The sequence below is a fragment of the Sorex araneus genome, chromosome 5 (genome assembly GCF_027595985.1).
Source record: "Sorex araneus isolate mSorAra2 chromosome 5, mSorAra2.pri, whole genome shotgun sequence".
Lineage (NCBI taxonomy): Eukaryota > Metazoa > Chordata > Mammalia > Eulipotyphla > Soricidae > Sorex > Sorex araneus.
In genome coordinates, this window is record NC_073306.1 from 85,071,098 (window position 1) to 85,089,001 (window position 17,904).

Consider the following 17,904-nt stretch of genomic DNA (forward strand, 5'->3'; position numbering starts at 1 on the left):
AGTCTCCCACACACAAGCATTCCAGTTCACTGAGCCATGGCTTTGGCCCCCAAAAATTTACTTCAACAGCCATGATTTGCATTTGTTTTTGCAAAGGTTGTGTAAGTACTTGCATAAAAATACAAAAAAATCTCCACAACAAAGCCACACCCCTTATCAATTAAGTCTGCAGGCTATGTTTAGTATCACTGATTTAGTATCACTGTAGCACTGTCTTCCCTTTGTTCATCATTGATTTGCTCTAGTGGGCACCAGTAACGTGTCCATTGTGAGGGTTGTTACTGGTGGTTTTTTTTTTTGCTTTTTGGGTCACACCCAGCAATGCACAGGGGTCACTCCTGGCTCATGCACTCAGGAATCACCCCTAGTGGTGCTCAGGGGACCATATGGGATGCTGGGATTTGAACCCAGGTTGGCCGCGTGCAAGGCAAACGCCCTACCCACTATGCTATCACTCCAGCCCCAAGTTGTTACTGTTTTTGGCATATTAAATATGCCACGGGTAGCTTGTCAGGCTCTGCCGTGCAGGCGGGATACTCTTGGTAGCTTGCCGGGCTCTGAGAGGGATGGAGGAATCGAACCCGGGTTGGCCATGTGCAAGGCAAACACCCTACCTGATGTGCTATTGCTCCAGTCTGATTTAGTATCAGTACCTTTAAAGCCACCAAGTGATTCCAGTGCTCACCTTAAGAATGACTCAGGGTGGGGCTGGAGCAATAGCACAGCAGGTAGGGTGTTTGCCTTGCACAAGGCTGACCCGGGTTCGATTCCCAGCATCCCATATGGTCCCCAGAGCACCATCAGGAGTAATTCCTGAGTGCAGAGCCAGGAGTAAGCCCTGAGCATCACCGGATGTGACCCAAAAAATGAAACAAACAAAAGAATGACTCGGCTGGAGCCATAGCACAGCGGGTAGGGAGTTTGCTCCCAGCATCCCATATGGTCCCCCGAGCACTGCCAGGAGTAATTCCTGAGTGCAGAGCCAGGAGTAACCTTTGTGCATCGCCAGGTGTGACCCAAAAAGAAAAAAAAATTGCTGAAAACACCCCAATCACTGTGTCCAATGTATAGGTGATAGGTGTGCCTGAGTCTTAGGCCGGACGGAAAGTAAGTAGAATGCACTATCACCTCTTCTCCTCATATGGTATTAGGCTTGTGTCAGAGGAAGCATCCCAGATTACAACTTTTATGTTGTTTGTTTTTGAGCAACACCAGGCTGTACTCAGGCATCACTCCTGGAGGTTCCTGGGAGACCACAGGTATGTTGGAATTATTTACTGCATGCAAGGCAAAGTACTTTTAGCTCTATATTCTCTCTCCATCCCTAGCTCTAGCCCATTTTATTTTTTGGGGGGCTCCACTTAGCAGTGTTCAGAAATTATTCCTGGCTGGCTTGGGGGACCATATGGGATGCCAGGGATTGAACCTAGGTTGGTGTGTGCAAGGCAAACGCCCTACCCATTGTACTGTTGCTCTCCATTCTTCACTGCCCCCTCCAGCTCTTTTGTTTTAATGCTATTAGCCCTATATATCTTCTCTTGCAAAGTTTATACTAGATATTCATAATAAGTCTGCTTACCGTAAAGTAGGTTAGGAGCCAGTTACCTGGATGCTAAGTTTCATGAACTAAAGAGTATATAATCAATTCAATGCTCACCCTGAGAAAGGGAAAATCTTTTGTTGTTTTGGGGCTGTACCTGGAGATGCTCAGGGATTACTCTTGGTTCTGCACTCAGGAATTACTCAGGAATTACTATGGGGCCATATGGGTTGCCAGGGATGAATCCAGCTTGGCCGCAGGCAAAGCAAGTATCCTACCCATTCTACTATCTCTCCAGTCCCAGATTTCACAACTAAGAGAATTTGTTTTTGTGCCATCTCCTGAGGTGTCCAGGAGCTACTCTCCCGTTCAGGGTTTCCAGGAGGGACCATGCTGTATCAGATCGAACCTGGAGCTTCCACATGCAGAGCATCTGTTCCAGTCCTTAAAATCACCTCCCCAGCCAACAATGAGATAATTTCATTATTAAAACTTCCTCTTTAATCAAGGCTGCAAAATGGAACAGAGTTCTTGGAGAAAAAAAAAAAAGGAAATTTTCCAATACATTGAAACACCATACATACAACACCGGGCAAGAAAAGGAAGAAAAACCCATCTAAATAGCAAGTTGATAATCCCTGTAACAGCATGGTCTGAGAGGCAGGTGCGTCCTACCCACGCTATGGAGTGTGCTCAGCCAGAGACGGTGCTTGCCGTGGCTCTCGGGGTCACACTCAGCAGAGACTCAGCCCAGGAGCATCTCTGGCTGGGCTGTGGTGCTGCTGACTCTGCTCAAGAAGCAAAGCAGCCACCAGCACATTCAAACATTGTATGGAACGAACATCCTTTAAATATCAAGGTGAGAAACAAGGCAACACAACAATGTCATTGGGAAGATGCTAGCAAATGAGGACAGCTGCGGACAGCGCCAGGCTGCAGGGTGGCTCGCCAGCTTCATTTCTTTGGCTTCTTGGGGAGTGGCCTCCGGAACAGCAAGATGTGTGGTTCTGTAAGAGTGAGTGAAATCTAAGAGCAGAGCTTCCACCACTCTACGCATGACCTAGCATGGATCCCACCTCCCAGCTATCAGCCCCCAAGATCTCGGTAACTGAATTAAGCTGTGAGTCTGTGGCCTCAGCAGCAGACCCAGAGCCTGTTATCTGAGCACAAGGCCAGCAGTGCGTGTGGTTTGAACAGCCCCAGGGCCCTTTAATTCCTTCTGCCCTGCAGTTGGTGTCTGGTGTCTTATCAAGACAAATACTTTCCTTGGCTTTTTGGGAACACATCCAGGATTTGCTTCCTTTTGTCTCTTTTGCTTTGGGGCCACACCCATCGGGTGCTAAGGGATCAGTTCTGACAGGGGCTCTGGGGACCCTATGCGGTTCTAGGAATCAAAGGGGATGGCCGTGTTTAAGGCAAGTGCCTTATCACTTGTACTAGCTCTCCAGCCAAGAAATTTGCTTTCTGATGGAGAATAAAGCAGGGGTCATAAGTTCACAACTAGGACATATATGTTCTTAGTTAAAGCATACTCTCCTGGGCTGCAGAGACAGCACAGCAGGAATGACACTTGCCTTGAATGCTGCTGACCCGGGCTTGATCCCCAACACCATATAATGTCCTTCAAGCCTAGCCAGAACTAATCCCTGAGGGCTGGAGTATTGATAGTACAGCAGGGAGGGCATTAGCCTTGCACGTGGACGACCAGGGCTTGGTCCCCATTTGGTCCCCAGGAGTAATTCCTGAGTGCAGAGATAGGAGTAACCCTTGAGCATCACCAGGTATGACCCTGTCATCGATAAGCTCAAGCGGGCACCAGTAACATCTCCATTGTAAGAGTTATTGTTACTGTTTTTGGCATACTGAATATGCCACAGGTAGCTTGCCAGGCTCTGCCGTGCGGGCGAGATACTCTCGGTAGCTTGCTGGGCTCTCCGGGAGGGGCAGAGGAATTGAACCCAGGTCAGCTGCATGCAAGGCAAATACCCTACCCGCTGCGCTATCGCTCCAGCCCAGGTGTGAACCAAAAAGGAAAAAAAAAAGTACAAGGAGTGATCCCTGAGCATAGAGCCAAAAGTAAACCCTTTAACCTGGGTTTACTATGGCAGGATATGGACCAACTCCCTCCCACAAAAAAAAAAAAAAAAAAAGTAACTGGAGGGATAGTATAGCAGGTACTATCATTTGCCTTGCAGGCAGCCAACCCAGGTTTAATCCCCAGCATTGCATATTGTCCCCTTTGCAAAGCCAGGAAGGAGTAAGCCCTGACACAGCCAGGTGGGGCCCCAAAACAAAAACCACCACCAATAAAAATACCCTCTGACTGAACTAGAGATGAAAGGACGTTTGTTTCAGAACTTTAAGACATTACTTCTGTTAACAGAGAGAGAGAATATGGGGAATATTGTCTGCCTTAGAGGCAGGGGGAGGGTGGGTAAGGGGGGGGTATACCCGGGATACTGGTGGTGGGGAATGTGCACTGGTGGAGGGATGGGTATTTGATCATTGTGAAATTGTAACCCAAACATGAAAGCTTGTAACTATCTCATTGTGATTCAATAAAATTAAAATTTTTTTTTTTTTTTTTTTTTTTTTGGTTTTTGGGTCACACCTGGCGATGCACAGGGGTTACTCCTGGCTCTGCACTCAGGAAATTACTCCTGGCGGTGCTCAGGGGACCATATGGGATGCTGGGATTTGAACCCGGGTCGGCCGCGTGCAAGGCAAACGCCCTACCCGCTATGCTATCACTCCAGCCCCTAAAATTTAAAAAATTTTTAAAAAAATTACTTTTGTTTTGGTTTTTGGGCCACAGCAGGTGATGCTCAGGGAATACACTTGGGGAGCTCAGAGGGCCACAGCCGGTAGTCCTCACCCCTGAGGACTAGTTCTGCACTCAGAAATTATGCCTGGTGGTGCATGGGAGACCAAATGACATGCCGGGGATTAGTCTTGGGTCAGACGTGTGCAAGGTAAGTGCCCTACCCACTGTACTATCTAAAGACGCTACATTTATCCTCATTTTGATCACTCCAGTTTCCCTAGAAACTGGGTAAAGAACCAGTAATACTCCATGCCTTTCTTTTTTTCTTTTGGAACCACATCAGGTGATGCTCAAGTTTGACTACTTAGATGCTCAGGGGACCATATGGGATGAAACCAGGGTTGGCCGTGTACAAGGCAAGGGCCCTAGTCTATACCATCTCCCTGCCCTTTCTTCCTGTGGATCATGCAAATTTGTCACTCCCTCAGGGAAGCAGTCATACATGGTTGTGTTCATCCATTGCACTGACCTGGTTCATGGATCATATAGTGGACCCATCCCTGACTTTGTTGAACGCCAAGATTCCGCCATTCCGACTCAGACATCAAATGGGTTTTAGGGACCAGCTTGGCTATATCCTTGGGCAACATGACATGCCTGTAAACAGAAACATGAGAAAGTGGGAATCTGCATTCATACAGGGTATGGTCCATTAGTAAAGCACCTGCACACAAAGCCACCACAAAGATCACCCTGGGGGGAAAAAAATCACCTTGGCTTTAATGGGGGTTCATACATCTTACTGTATGGTAGAGGCAGCTAGAAATAAAAGCCAAGCTATGTCAATTGTCACAAAAGCATGAAAAAGCCCAAATCAACCAAGTGAACAACAAGATCACAAGTACTTGGGAAACGCTGCCTCTCTGCTGGAGCTTACAGCTAGTCTCCTATCCCTAGCTTTTTTTTTTACAGGGGGTGGGGTGAGGGTCATTCATCTGGTGATGCTCAGGGCTTACTCCTGGCTCTGTGCTCAGGAATCACTCTGGGTGAGCTCAGGGGACTATATGGGATTCTGGGAACAAACATGGGTCGACTGCATGCAAGGCAATGGTTGCCTACCTGCAGTACTATTGCTCCAGCACCCGTTCCTAGTGTCTTTAACTGGACCATCACAACCCCACGTGGGTCTTTATCACTGAATAGGAGAGCCATGAAAAAGGTGCTTTATAGTTTTTCTTTTTGTGATGCTAGGGAATTGGAACCCAGGGCCTTACACATGCAAGGGAGGTACTTGACTGCTAAGCGATTTCCCTTGCTCGAAAAATGTGATTTTTTTTTTTTGCTTTTTGGGTCACACTCAGTGATGCACAGGGGTTACTCCTGGCTCTGCACTCAGGAATTACTCCTGGTGGTGCTCAGGGGACCATATGGGATGCTGGTGATCGAACCCAGGCCCGCCATGTGCAAGGCAAGCACCCTACCCACTAGTGTTATCGCTCCAGCCCCGAAAAATGTGTTTTAAAGTGGGACTCGAGGGACCAGAATGAGACTATGGTGGGGAGGGAATGTGCCTTGCTGGCAGCTGATCCCCAGCACCCTGCATGGTTCCCCCAAATCCTGCCAGTAATGATCCCTAAGTGTAGAGTCAGGACTTATCCCTGAGCACTGCTAGGTGTGGTCCTTTCTCTGAAAGTAAGTCAGTCTGAAGAGATAGCTCGGTGGACTGAGTGCATACTTTGCATGTGAGGGGTTCAGGTTTGCTTCCTGGCATCAATGACGCCCCCCAAAATAAAAATTTATGGTTTATTATCAGCAAATACTTGATTTGTACACCCATTTTGTATACTCAGGGCTAGGGAAAAATTTCTTAGGTGAGGGGTCAGGGGTGGTACAGCAGGGGACATGTTTTCCTTGCATGTAGGTGACCCAGGTTTGATCTCTGGCACCATGTCAGGTTCCCTGATCCCTGCCAGAGTGATCCCTGAACGCAGAGCTAGAAATGAGCCCTGAGCACCGCTGGGTGTGCCCTAACGCTAACCAACAAACCAAACAACACAACAAAGATTCTCTGGGTGTAAAGGGGTTGAAGTGGGAAGTTTAAGAAGCCCCATTCTCATTGAGTATCCTAAGGCTATTAATTTATTTGAGGTCATTCTGAGCCAGACTGTCAAGGATGGGAAAGATCATTTGTGAAGGGCTGTTAAGGAGCCACTGGGAAACAGGAAACTGAAATCTCTTATCTGGAATCTCACTGTCTCATCTCTGGAGGGATGTGCCACCAGGCTGCCTTTGGGAAATTCCATGTTTTCCTAACCAAGGAAAAGTCTCCTTTCCTGGCAAATAAATTACTCTGACTCGAATCAGACTAAGCCACAGAGACTTCCTCAGACTCAGTGAAAAGGTACTAACTGCCCTCTCTGTGACATTGAGTTATTTCTCCAAGAATCATTCCTGTCCAAAAGTCTAAAAAGAGTTTACATTTTAACAGGCCCCTGGCACTAAGCTAGGCCTCAATACCTAATGAGACCAAAATAAAACCAACAAAACTCCCAAATCAAATGCCTCTCTTTTCTCTTTCTTCTCACATATGGAGGTGCTCAGGGGTTGAATCCCAATCCCAGCCTCCCATCTGCAAAGCATATACTCCATACTCCAGCCCAATGAGTTCTCTTTCTCCAAGTTCTCAAACACCTTTCCTAAACCAAAATACCACTACCAAGACTTCCATTTCTCAGGGGATGTGACTTGTGACTACTATTCCCTGTCCCCATGTCATAAGCACAGTTTTAATTTGCTCTGCGCTGGGTAGAGGGAATCGGCGAGGAAAAAAAAGGAAAGTTAATTGTGTCTAAGCATAGCCTAGGGGCGGGGCTGGGGCTGTCCCCAAGGACACAGCATACAGATGTCATATATTTGTGAGCCCATACCCAGTTCTACAGAAGGCTCACAGTCTTGCAAGAGACTGGAGGGGAAACACAAGAGTAATATTTGCATTTTCTTCCTTCCATGGAGAAGATTCAAACTAGGAAGTCATTTTACGTAGTACAGTGAACACAGACTTGTGAAGTGCCAACGTTTGTGGCTTCCTTCCTTGATTTTCCAGTCTGGAATGAAGGATTTAGGATTAAGTGCAAACACTCTAGTAGGAGTCCTTGGGCTCCCACTGCAACGTACAGGATCATAACGCTCATCTTCTGTATTCCCAAGCCTGCCAGTATCTTGCAGATTTTCAGGTGTTGGAAGCCTTGCACTGTGGCAGGTACACCTGCAGCCTATAAGCTCTCATAACCGCTTCCTAAATAGGTTCCTTTACAGACATTTGCAAAGTCTTGCCTTCACGGTCCCGGCCAGCTTTACTCAACACCGGTTCCTCGAGGCCCCTTTTCCACGAATGAGCAATACTCAACTCCTCTGGCATTAAGGACCAGAGGCGGAAAATGCCAGTTCTCCCGTGCTTCCTTTCGGGTCTATGGTTGCGGTAATGCAACTCGTCCAAAGATCTGAGAGCTCGAGCTGGAAACCCGACTGCGGGCAGGGACTCGAACCCTGGGTTTCAGCAGTCACGCAAGGGCGAGAGTTCTACCACTGAGTTTTGCTCCCCATAGCCAGAAACCCAAAAAAATTGTCAATTTGCTAGCACTCTTACCACGCCCTGCCCCCTGCCCCCCGCCATCCCTGAACAGGCGGAAAGCCTCCAACCCAGTCCCACTTTGTTTCTCCAACGAGCAACCCAGCCCCTCTCCGCGCATGCGCCTTCCGCTTCCACGCAGCGCTCCGCGTCCCGTTAGCCTCCCGCGCATGCGCTGCGGCCTTCGCTTCCGTCCAGTCCGGTCTCTCCCGGAGCCCTAACTTGCCAAAGTTCACGACCTCGCTCCAGCCCCCCGTGCGGCACTAACCGGTACTCGAATTCCTCGTCGTCGTATTTGTCCGAGTAGTAAATTTGTTTGTGCGACATAATCGCTCCGCCTTGAGGAACTCCAGCCCCGCGACGCCAACCTCCAAGCAACTCCCAGAAGCACGCGCTCCCACTCGCTCCGGCCTCGCTTTCAAACACGCCGCCCGCGCTTCCGATTGGCCCCTGAGGTTTAGGGAGGGACAGCTCCACCTCCAGGCCTCCGATTGGTCCAACTTGGCGGCTCTTTCCGTTCCGATTGGCGCACAGCTCTTACGTGCCTCAGGAGCGAGCTCAGATTCAAAATGGGCCGGTCCCTGGCTCCCAGCGCGCTGGTACGCGCTCCCGTGCTGCTATTGGCTGCTCTGGGAAAGTGGGCTGGGTGTGGGCGGGACGCTGAGGTAGAGGGTCAGGGGTGAGCGAGGCCGGAAGTGAGTGCAATAAAGTTTCTCCTGGGAGTCCGGGCCTGTGGAGAAAGTTGGAGCAGCGACCCAGAGAGGCACTGGTGTGATCCGGAACCAAATCGGCCCGCGGTGCGGTGCGGAGACTCCATGAGGCCCTGGTGAGTGGAGTTCTTTTTTTTTTTTTCCCAAGTGACCCGTTCTTTCACCCCGGAACCCCTCTCCCTGGACCCTACTTCCGGTCTTCCTTGTAAAGCCCCGCCCCCTGAGACCCCCTCTCCGGAAGTTCCACCTCCCAGCTTCGGGGGGCTCTGCGAACCCCGACTTGTTTTGTGTGCCTCGGTCCCGGCCCCACCCCGCCTCCCGGCTTCCCTGGAAGCCCCGCCCCCGAGCCTCCGGGCGCGGCGCCCCCGGCCCCCGCCCGCTCTCCGCCAGCTCCGAGTCCCGGAGTGCTGCCCCTCCGAGAGCCGCCCCGCCCCGCCCCTTCCGCGTCCACGTCCGCCCGTCCCGGGCCCTCGTGGGCCGCGCCCCCCGCGAGCGTGACCCGGGCCGGCCCCTGGCGAACCGTGCCTTCCGCTCAGAGGACTTGCCCGGCCCGCGCTCCCCGTTTGGGCGGGGGCTCGTTTGCCCGCGGTGGGAAGTGGGCCCCCGGCTCGGACTCCGATAAGCTCGGGATTCGACAGCCCCTGCCTGGGCCGGCTGGCGTGGGCCCGGCAGCCCCACTCCGCGCGGCCCTCCTGCCCCCGACCCGGCGGGGTGTCTCTCACCTGGCTCTCCTCGGGTGCTTGGGGCCACGGGGGTGCGGGAGTTTCTGCGGTGCGGGGAGTTTTTTGTTTGTTTTAGGGGTGCTTCCCCTCCCCCAGCGCGCGTTCTCCTTTGGGCATTACTGACCGTCAAGCCCGCTGGCCTTTGGGAAACATTCCTGAGGCTTTTGCCATTTCCTGACACTTCCCACCCCTCTCCTGTCAGTCGTTGCCTCCCTGCGATGCTGCCTCTACCCCAGAACCTGATGGGCCGGCTCCCTGGTGGGCTAAGCTCTTTATTTCTATGCAGATAGAGGGTCCCCCGTCTCATTTCCAAATGTCCACACCTGTTGCTAACCCCGTCTCAGGATTCTGGAGACTTCTCCAGCTGACCCATCCCTGGAGATGAAGCTGACTTGGTGTTTGTGTGTGTCTGTGTCTATCCTGGAGGTGTGTATGTGTATGTACATGAAGCTGACCTGGGATGTGCATGTATTGAGTGTATAGATATGGCTGTCTCGGGGGTGTGTATATGTGTGTGTAGATGAGGCTGACCTGGCGTGTGCATGTAGCTGTCTTGGGGAAAGGGGGGTGTGTATGCTGAGATGGGGTCAAGGGCAGAGTCCTGGAGGAGGAGCAAGTTCCTTGGAAGAGGTGACACAACTCTCCTGGGAGGGGCAGTAAGGAGAGGTGGAAGTGGTCAGACACAAGCTAACTTATGTGCTGGTGGTGGTGACCACAGTGATCATGTGATTTCTTGCATCTTTTTTTCCCATCTGGAGTAAATCTGAAGAGAGTTTAATTCTTGGGGTGGGGGTGGGGGTGTCTGCAGAGCTCATGTGTCCTTGATCACTTTTCTCTTTTCCTCCATGGCTCTCTCAAGTAGAACCATAGCAGGATGCTGTGGGTGAGAGGCGTGGGTTGGGACTGTCCTGTGTCCAGTCTCGACCCATCTTCCATTTTCTCTTTCTTCTGCCCTTGGCTTGAGTTTTGCCCTCTGTTGCTCCATGCTCTGTATTCACACCCACCTGTTCCACCGTGTCTCTCCCACCTTGGAAACAGGAGGGCTGTGCACAGACCTGGCAGGTATAGCATGGCCTCAGTTTTAACCACTTGGCTCCCTGTTTCTACCCTTGCTTGCGTCACTAGGCCTGGGGAAGTGGGAGCGGGGTAGATGAATGCTTGGCTGTGGCTGCTTCTCGTTGGCATGGTAGGTCCATGCCCAGAGCAAGACTCTGCCAGCCAGTGTTTGGTCCAGCCCCTCCCTGGTAGTGCCCATGTGCCGCCCAGGCTGGCCCCTGTCCACCCGTACCACTTCCTTCTGACTGCATATCTTCAGCCCCTGTCCACAGCTGGTGTAGCAGACTGCTAATGGCCCAGTTCCCTGGGGCCCCCACCCCACTGTGTGGAAGTGGGGGGTGGAGGAGTCTGAGTGTTCTGCAGGACAGGAAGTGAAACGCGGGACTCAGGGATCCCTCCCTTTTCCAGCCCCCGCTGCTGGCTTCCTCCCTCATTCCTCCTACCCTCCCTCTCTTCCTGCTCCCTCTGGCCAGCCCTTGCCCTGCTTGAATCGATCTGGACCTTCTCTTATCTCGCTCCTTTCCTTCCTACTCCTCCCGGCTGCCCTCCCTTCCCACTGTGCTTCTTCCCAGATTCCTGGTGGCTCGTTTGGGGCTGGTCCCCTCGCCCCTCCTGCCCAGGGTTCCCCTCCTGGTGATGGGGCCAGGGGTGGGGGCTCAGCCTCTCCGAGCCTGTGAGTCAGCACTGTCCCCGCGATTGGGCCATCCGCTTCGTGCCCCGCCCTGGGGCGGAGCCAGGCGGCTCCTGGTCCTGCCCGTTCTTCACTGGCCTGAGAAGAGGCTCCAGGCTGGGCTGGGCTGGGCTGGGGCCTGGAGCTATGGGGGTCTGAGCCGGGGGAGTGGGAGCCGCCTGTTCCCTTTCCTTCCCCAGGGCCCCCGCAGGTCCCTGGGCCATGGCGGCCAGCTCGGGCTAAAGGACTGGGGATGCCCCCTGCCTGGCCCCCTTGCCCCCTGACTGGCAGGGGGGCCGGGCCGGGCAGCAGCCTCCCTCTCCAGCCATGGATCTCCTGCCCCCCAAGCCCAAGTACAATCCACTTCGGAATGAGTCTCTGTCGTCTCTGGAGGAGGGTGCCTCGGGATCCACCCCGCCGGAGGAGCTGCCGTCCCCCTCTGCCTCCTCCCTGGGACCCATCCTGCCGCCGCTGCCGGGGGATGAGAGTCCCACCACCCTGTGCTCCTTCTTCCCCCGGATGAGCCACTTGAAGCTGGCCAACCCAGCTGGGGGGCGTCTGGGCCCGAAGGAGGGGTCCGCACGGGCGACCGAGGATGGGGAGGTGCCCGGGGGCGCAGCCCCTCGGGACTCAGGCCCCCTGCCCCTCCTCCAGGACATGAACAAGCTGAGTGGCGGCGGCGGGCGCCGGACTCGGGTGGAAGGGGGCCAACTGGGGGGCGAGGAGTGGACCCGGCACGGGAGCTTTGTCAATAAGCCCACGCGGGGCTGGCTGCACCCCAACGACAAAGTCATGGGACCTGGGGTTTCCTACTTGGTCCGGGTGAGTGAACATCTTCTTCCCGCGCCCTCCCACATGCCTGCCTTGCTTGCTTGCTCGCTCCAGTTCTTCTGTTCACTCTGGGCTGCCAGGATCCCTGGGCACCGTTGCTGCCATCTGCCTGGCCCCTGCTCGGGTCCTTCCCTCCCTTCCCTCTCCCTGCCCACCCCACCCCCGCATTGAGCACAATGGGCAGCACTGAGGCCCCTGTGTCCTACAGGGGTGATTTTTAGTCCCTCTCTGCAGTGCCCTCATCCATTCTGGGGCTTGTCACACTCCCCCCTCCCCCCCTGCTGCCACTGCCCTGCCCATGCGCCCCTCTTCCTGCAGGCATGAGGTCGCTTCTCTGGCCTTTGCTTTCTGTAGTCCCGTTGGCTCTGGCTTGTTGTGGCGTGTCGCCACAGGCTGTGGGCAGGACTTCCTTACCCTTCAGCCTGTCGGGAGCAACCAAGGGAAAGTTGGGGGCCCTTTGTGCAACGGGGATCTGACTGTTGTGCCCTCATCTGTCCCCCCAGTACATGGGCTGTGTGGAGGTCCTGCAGTCAATGCGTGCCTTGGATTTCAACACTCGCACCCAGGTCACCAGGTCAGTGGCAGTGGGGTGGGGGTGGGGTGCGGTGTGGTGGGTGCTGCAGGGGTGAAGGGGACTGCGGGGAGTTGATTTGAGTGGGCCGAGGCCTCTCTGGACCTGGGGCTTGATGGTGGGTGGAAGAGTGGAGGATAGGGTGGATGGAAGGAGGCTGCCGCTGCCTGTGGGGGGGCAGTGGGGCCGGTTGCTGGAAGGGGGTGCGGCCTTGCCCATTGAGGCCCTAACCCAATCATCTAGGAAGCGGCCGTTCTGTGTCATCAAATATTAAAGGCCTTTAATTCAATCCAGCACGACAAAGAGCCTGAAGTGCCCGGGGAGCCTGGCCTGGCCCGCCCCTCCCTTGTGGGGGTTGGGGGTGGCAGGGGGGCTGAGTACCCCTCTCTCCCCAGGGAGGCCATCAGTCTGGTGTGTGAAGCAGTGCCGGGTGCCAAGGGGGCTACGAGGAGGAGAAAGGTACCAGAGGTCAAGGGGAGGTAGGCATGGGGCATGTGGAGAGGAAGCCAGACGGCAGTGCATGGCAGAGGGCGACTCCCCCCACCCCCGCACTCACCCTCTGCCACCTTCGCCTGCTGCTGCAGCCATGTGGCCGCCCGCTCAGCTCCATCCTGGGCAGGAGTAACCTGAAGTTTGCCGGGATGCCCATCACACTCACCGTCTCCACCAGCAGTCTCAACCTCATGGCCGCAGACTGCAAGCAGGTGGGTGGGGTGGCCCCGGCACCCCTGGATCTGAGGATGGGGAATGGAGGAGGACCCGGGGAAGGAGCCTAGTGCTGGGATGGGAACCCCAAGTTTGTGGGCCGTGGTGGGGGGCATCTGGTGGGGCGGAGCAGCCACCTGACACTGGCTGCTTCCCCCTCCTGGCCTGTGCTCCGCCCCGCAGATCATCGCCAACCATCACATGCAGTCTATCTCATTTGCGTCCGGTGGGGACCCGGTGAGTTTTAGGGAACAGAGCTGTGGGGGCCAGTGGCTATGGTGGTCAGTGAGCTGAACAGGCCCAGGGCTTCAGGGTGACTCACTGACCGGCCTTTCTCATCGTTCCCCTAGGACACGGCCGAGTATGTTGCCTATGTTGCCAAAGACCCAGTCAATCAGAGAGGTGAGGCGTGGTGGGCTTGGCTTTCCAGGAGGCTCGTGAGCAAGAAGTGGGGAACTTCCTTGGAAGGCTCCTCCTGCCCCCCTGGGGGTGGGGGCTCAGTACAATCTCTGCCGTGCCTGCAGCCTGCCACATCCTGGAGTGTCCTGAAGGGCTCGCTCAGGATGTCATCAGCACCATTGGCCAGGCCTTTGAGCTGCGCTTCAAACAATACCTCAGGAACCCGCCCAAGCTGGTTACCCCCCACGACAGGTGAGTGTATGAGTTGGGGAGGGCGGCTTAGCCCGGGACCAGAAGAGCCAAACTGAGGGGCTGAGCTCACAGGGGTGGAGGGAAGGAAATGACCTGTGCCCGTTTCCCCCTTCCGGTGATTCTTTAGTTTCCGGTGGTGGTGGGAGAGTTGAGGGCCTGGCCTGGTTCTCGCCTGCTGGCTCTACTCTTGGCTGCCTGTGCTGACATGGGGGTCCCAAGCACTTCTTGGGGCATCTGGGTTTTGTGGGTCTTAGCTGCCCACTCTGCCTGCTCCTCATTATTGCCCTTTTCTCCATCCTTGCTTTCCTGCCCTTGGAAGCCATGGAGAACTTGAGTGAGAGTCTCTTTCCTGAGATTTCTGCCTTCCCCGTTTCTTAGCTGTAGGTATTGAGTACTATACCTAGAGTGATAGTACAGCATGTAGGGAGTTTGCCTTGAACATAGCCAACCCAGTCCCTGCCATCTCATATGGTCCCCTGAGCATGCTCAGGAGTAACCTCTGAGCACTGACTGTGGCCTTAAAAAAAAAAAAAGGAATCTGGGTTTAGAGCACAGATCCACCTTCTGCCTTGGGAAGCCTTGCGAACCTTCTTTGTGGACCCTCGTTTTCTTTCTCACTGACACGGGGGAGAGAAGTGATGCCCACCTTCCTGTGGGCCGGCGACTGAGTGAGCCCCCTGAGACTGCTCTCTCCCCTTCAGGATGGCCGGCTTTGACGGCTCAGCGTGGGATGAGGAGGAGGAAGAGCCCCCTGACCATCAGTACTACAATGACTTCCCAGGAAAGGAACCCCCTCTCGGGGGGGTGGTGGACATGAGGCTTCGAGATGGGGCCCCCCCAGGCCCGGCTCGGCCCCCTCCACCCAGTGCCCAGCCTCCCAGCCATCTGGGTGCAACATTGGTAAGTTGCTGGGCTGGAGGGCTGGAGGAGGGGCTGGTTCAGGCCTGTAGTCTCACCTTGGTTTGGTCTTGGCAGCCAGTGGGACAGCCAGCTGGGGGAGACCCAGAAGTTCGCAAACAGATGCCACCGCCACCACCGTGCCCAGGTACAGAAGGAATGAAGGAGGGGTGCCAGGGGTGCAGGAGGCAGGGCGGAGTCACTGAGAAGCTGCCTTCCCCTTGGCAGGCCGAGAGCTTTTTGATGACCCCTCCTATGTCAATGTCCAGAACCTGGACAAGGCCCGGCAAGCAGGGGGTGGGGCTGGCCCCCCTCCTGCTGTCAATGGCAACACACCTCGAGACCTCTTTGACATGAGTGAGTGTCCCACCCTGCCTGCTGCTGCTTTTCGCTCGCCTCTGCCAGTCGGCCTACCCGTCTGTCCTGTATCTCTGCCTCCCCTTGACTGAAAGTGTCTGGCTGTCTCTCTGCATGTCCAGAGCCTTTTGAAGATGCCCTGCGGGGGCCCCCAGCAGCTCCAGCAGTGGCGGCAGCAGCAGTGGCTGCGGCGGCTATGGCCGAGCAGCTCCGAGGAGAGCCCTGGTTCCATGGGAAACTGAGCCGGCGGGAAGCCGAGGCCATGCTGCAGCTCAATGGGGACTTCCTGGTGCGGGAGAGCACGACCACAGCTGGCCAGTATGTGCTCACCGGTTTGCAGAGTGGGCAGCCCAAACACCTGCTCCTGGTGGACCCTGAGGGTGTGGTGAGTGCCTTGCCAGGAGGTGGGGTAGCATCTCTCTCTCTGTTCCAGCATCTCATTCTGCACCTCAGCCCTGTTCCCTTCAGTTCTGACCTGTCCTCAGATCCACACTCGTGTCCGCACATCTCTGAGCACACCTTGTCTGTGGAGGAGTGATGCTAAGTGGCGAGTGTGGAGGGGCTTGGGCACCTCAGGTCTTCCGCAGAAGGACCCAGGGGCTCCCCACCTCTACCAGACTCAGGGTTCATCTGGCCCGAGAGATAGGACTGTGGAGAAGGCATTTACCGTGCAAGCAGCTGACCTGGGTTCGGTCCCCAGTATCCCATAAGGTCCTCTGAGTTCTGCCAGGAGTGATCCCGAGCACTGAGCCAGGAGTAAACCCTGAGCACCACTGGGTATGGCCCAAAAACAAATACTCTGGCCCTATCTCCTCTCTGTACCTCTCCCCCGACTTGGGGCTCTTTTCTGCACCTGACTCTCCTCCCACACCTGCACTAGGTGCCAGCTCTGGGACGTGCTGCGTTTTTTGTGGTGCCAGGAGAACTAGAGATTCCTGTGGGCTGGGGTCCCCTGTGCCTTTCCTCTGACCCCTTGACTTGCTCATGGTCTGCAGGATGGGGACTGACCTACCCTTTAATGGATGGTGCAGCTGCAGGGTTGGGGGATGCTGAGGTCTCTGTCCTGCGTTCAGTCACGCTTTCCTTTCCTATTTCCCAGGTTCGGACTAAGGATCACCGCTTTGAGAGTGTCAGTCACTTGATCAGCTACCACATGGACAACCACTTGCCCATCATATCTGCAGGCAGCGAACTGTGTCTCCAGCAGCCTGTGGAGCGGAAACTGTGACCTCGACGGCGGGATGCCCTGAAGCTCCTCCAGCCATCCTCGGCCTCTCGGCTCCTTGGGGAGTGCTCTGTGGGCTGGGCCTTGTGGAGGAGATGGGAGAGCAGGGGCTCTGGGTTCAGCCTTCTCTTGAGTGAGAGGGTTTGAGTCAGGAGCCTGGGGTAGAAGCCCACTTCTCCCCAATTTTCACCAAAGTATTAATATACAGAGCGGCCCCCTTGCCTGTGCCAATCTGATCCCCCTTCCCCCAGAAGGTGGGCACGTGAGACCAGGGCAGTGTGCCCCTGGTACTGGGACACGCTCTCGGTGACAGGTCCGCTGGAGCAGTCTCTCTTCCAGGGATGGGGAATGAGTCACACCACCTCTCCACCCGGGCTCAGGGTAACCCAGACCTCTCTCAGCAACCCTTCCACCTAGTGTTTTTCAACTTTGTGCCTTTGACCATCTCCTAGGTCTGAAGATACTTTATGCAAAGAGGTCTTGGGCCCTCGAGGTCAAGGACAGGGGCGATGACACGTTGGCTTCAGGGTCCCTGTCCTCTCCTTGCTCAGCATCCTCTCCAGTTTAGGTTGGGAGGGCAGACCGGGAGTGGCCACTGTCCCCTCTCCCAGGGGACATGCAACCCTCAGTGATTGCCTCAGAGCCCACCTCCCACTGGGGGAGATGGACCCCCTCGGTGTTCAGTGCCTCCTGGTAGAGGCCCCATGCCTAAGGGCTCAGTCTGTGGCCTGTGAGCCCCCCTCCGTGTTGCATGCGTGTATTCTCTGCAGCCAAAATGTAGCCATTCCTCCCTGAACCACCCATCTCCCCTGATGGAGGGGTCTAGGGAGGGGAGGTGGTTTTGGGGCCTCCTAAACTCTCCCAGGTGGGTTTTTTGGAGATGGGAACTGGCCTTCAGACTTTAAAAGCAGTAGACAATCCCCTAGTACCATCTGTAGATTTGGAACTGCATTTATTTTTTATTTTATATGCGTATATTTTGGGGTTGTAGTTCTTTTCGAATTTGTTTTCCATGGCTTATTCTTGAGCACACACAAAAATGCCCAAGATGATATATCAGTTGCATTTATACAACACCTCTTTGATTTTTCAAAAGCCCCTCTATAGCTGTTGATCTTTTCTGTACCTCAGCCTGAGGGCTGCATTACCCTTTTCTACAAGAGACACCTGAGGTCCAAAGAAGCAGATGAACTAGGCAGGAGACCTTGGGCCCCTGGCATGGCTGGAAGCTGAGATTTGGCTGGATGAATGTTAGTCTCGCTCGGGGACATTAAAACCCTGAAGTTTCAGAGGACAGTGTATAGTAGCTCCCAGTGTTGCCCCCAGAGAAGGCTGGAAGGTGGGGAGGGGGCGGTGCCTTCACCTGGTTCTGGTTTAGGCCTTGTGGACAAGGGAGAATTGTCTCGGTCCTCGCCTACTTTTTTTGTTTTTGTTTTGTTTCCACGTTTTCACGGGTCTTATGATACCAAAGGGAAATAATCTTCATTAAAATCCGTATTTCTTCTACCTGGGCCTGTCCAAGCCTGTGTGCCTATTGTTGCCGCGGCCCCAGGGCTGGGAGGGGTCGGCGCTCCAGG

General features: G+C 54.7%; 2 protein-coding genes across 3 annotated transcripts; one reads left to right on the forward strand and one right to left on the reverse strand.

Annotated features, from left to right (window-relative positions):
- Window positions 1-902: 902 nt before the first annotated feature.
- CKS1B (CDC28 protein kinase regulatory subunit 1B) lies at window positions 903-8,493 on the reverse strand. Its single transcript, XM_055140929.1, has 3 exons — window positions 8,201-8,493; window positions 4,834-4,961; window positions 903-2,547 (listed from the first exon to the last, which is right to left on the reverse strand). Exons 1-3 carry the CDS (start codon window positions 8,257-8,259, stop codon window positions 2,495-2,497), a joined length of 240 nt encoding a protein of 79 aa, XP_054996904.1. The 5' UTR covers window positions 8,260-8,493; the 3' UTR covers window positions 903-2,494.
- Window positions 8,494-8,608: 115 nt separating this feature from the next.
- Window positions 8,609-17,833, forward strand: SHC1 (SHC adaptor protein 1). Of its 2 annotated transcripts, XM_055140927.1 has the most exons (13): window positions 8,609-8,758; window positions 11,745-11,912; window positions 12,425-12,495; window positions 12,888-12,951; window positions 13,077-13,196; window positions 13,381-13,434; window positions 13,548-13,599; window positions 13,722-13,848; window positions 14,550-14,748; window positions 14,824-14,893; window positions 14,974-15,102; window positions 15,225-15,487; window positions 16,202-17,833. In XM_055140927.1, exons 2-13 carry the CDS (start codon window positions 11,748-11,750, stop codon window positions 16,328-16,330), a joined length of 1,443 nt encoding a protein of 480 aa, XP_054996902.1. In that variant the 5' UTR covers window positions 8,609-8,758; window positions 11,745-11,747; the 3' UTR covers window positions 16,331-17,833. The 2 variants fall into 2 exon arrangements, with proteins under 2 accessions (XP_054996902.1, XP_004619324.1); XM_004619267.2 differs by lacking the exon at window positions 8,609-8,758 and having other exon boundaries at window positions 9,244-11,912.
- Window positions 17,834-17,904: the final 71 nt, after the last annotated feature.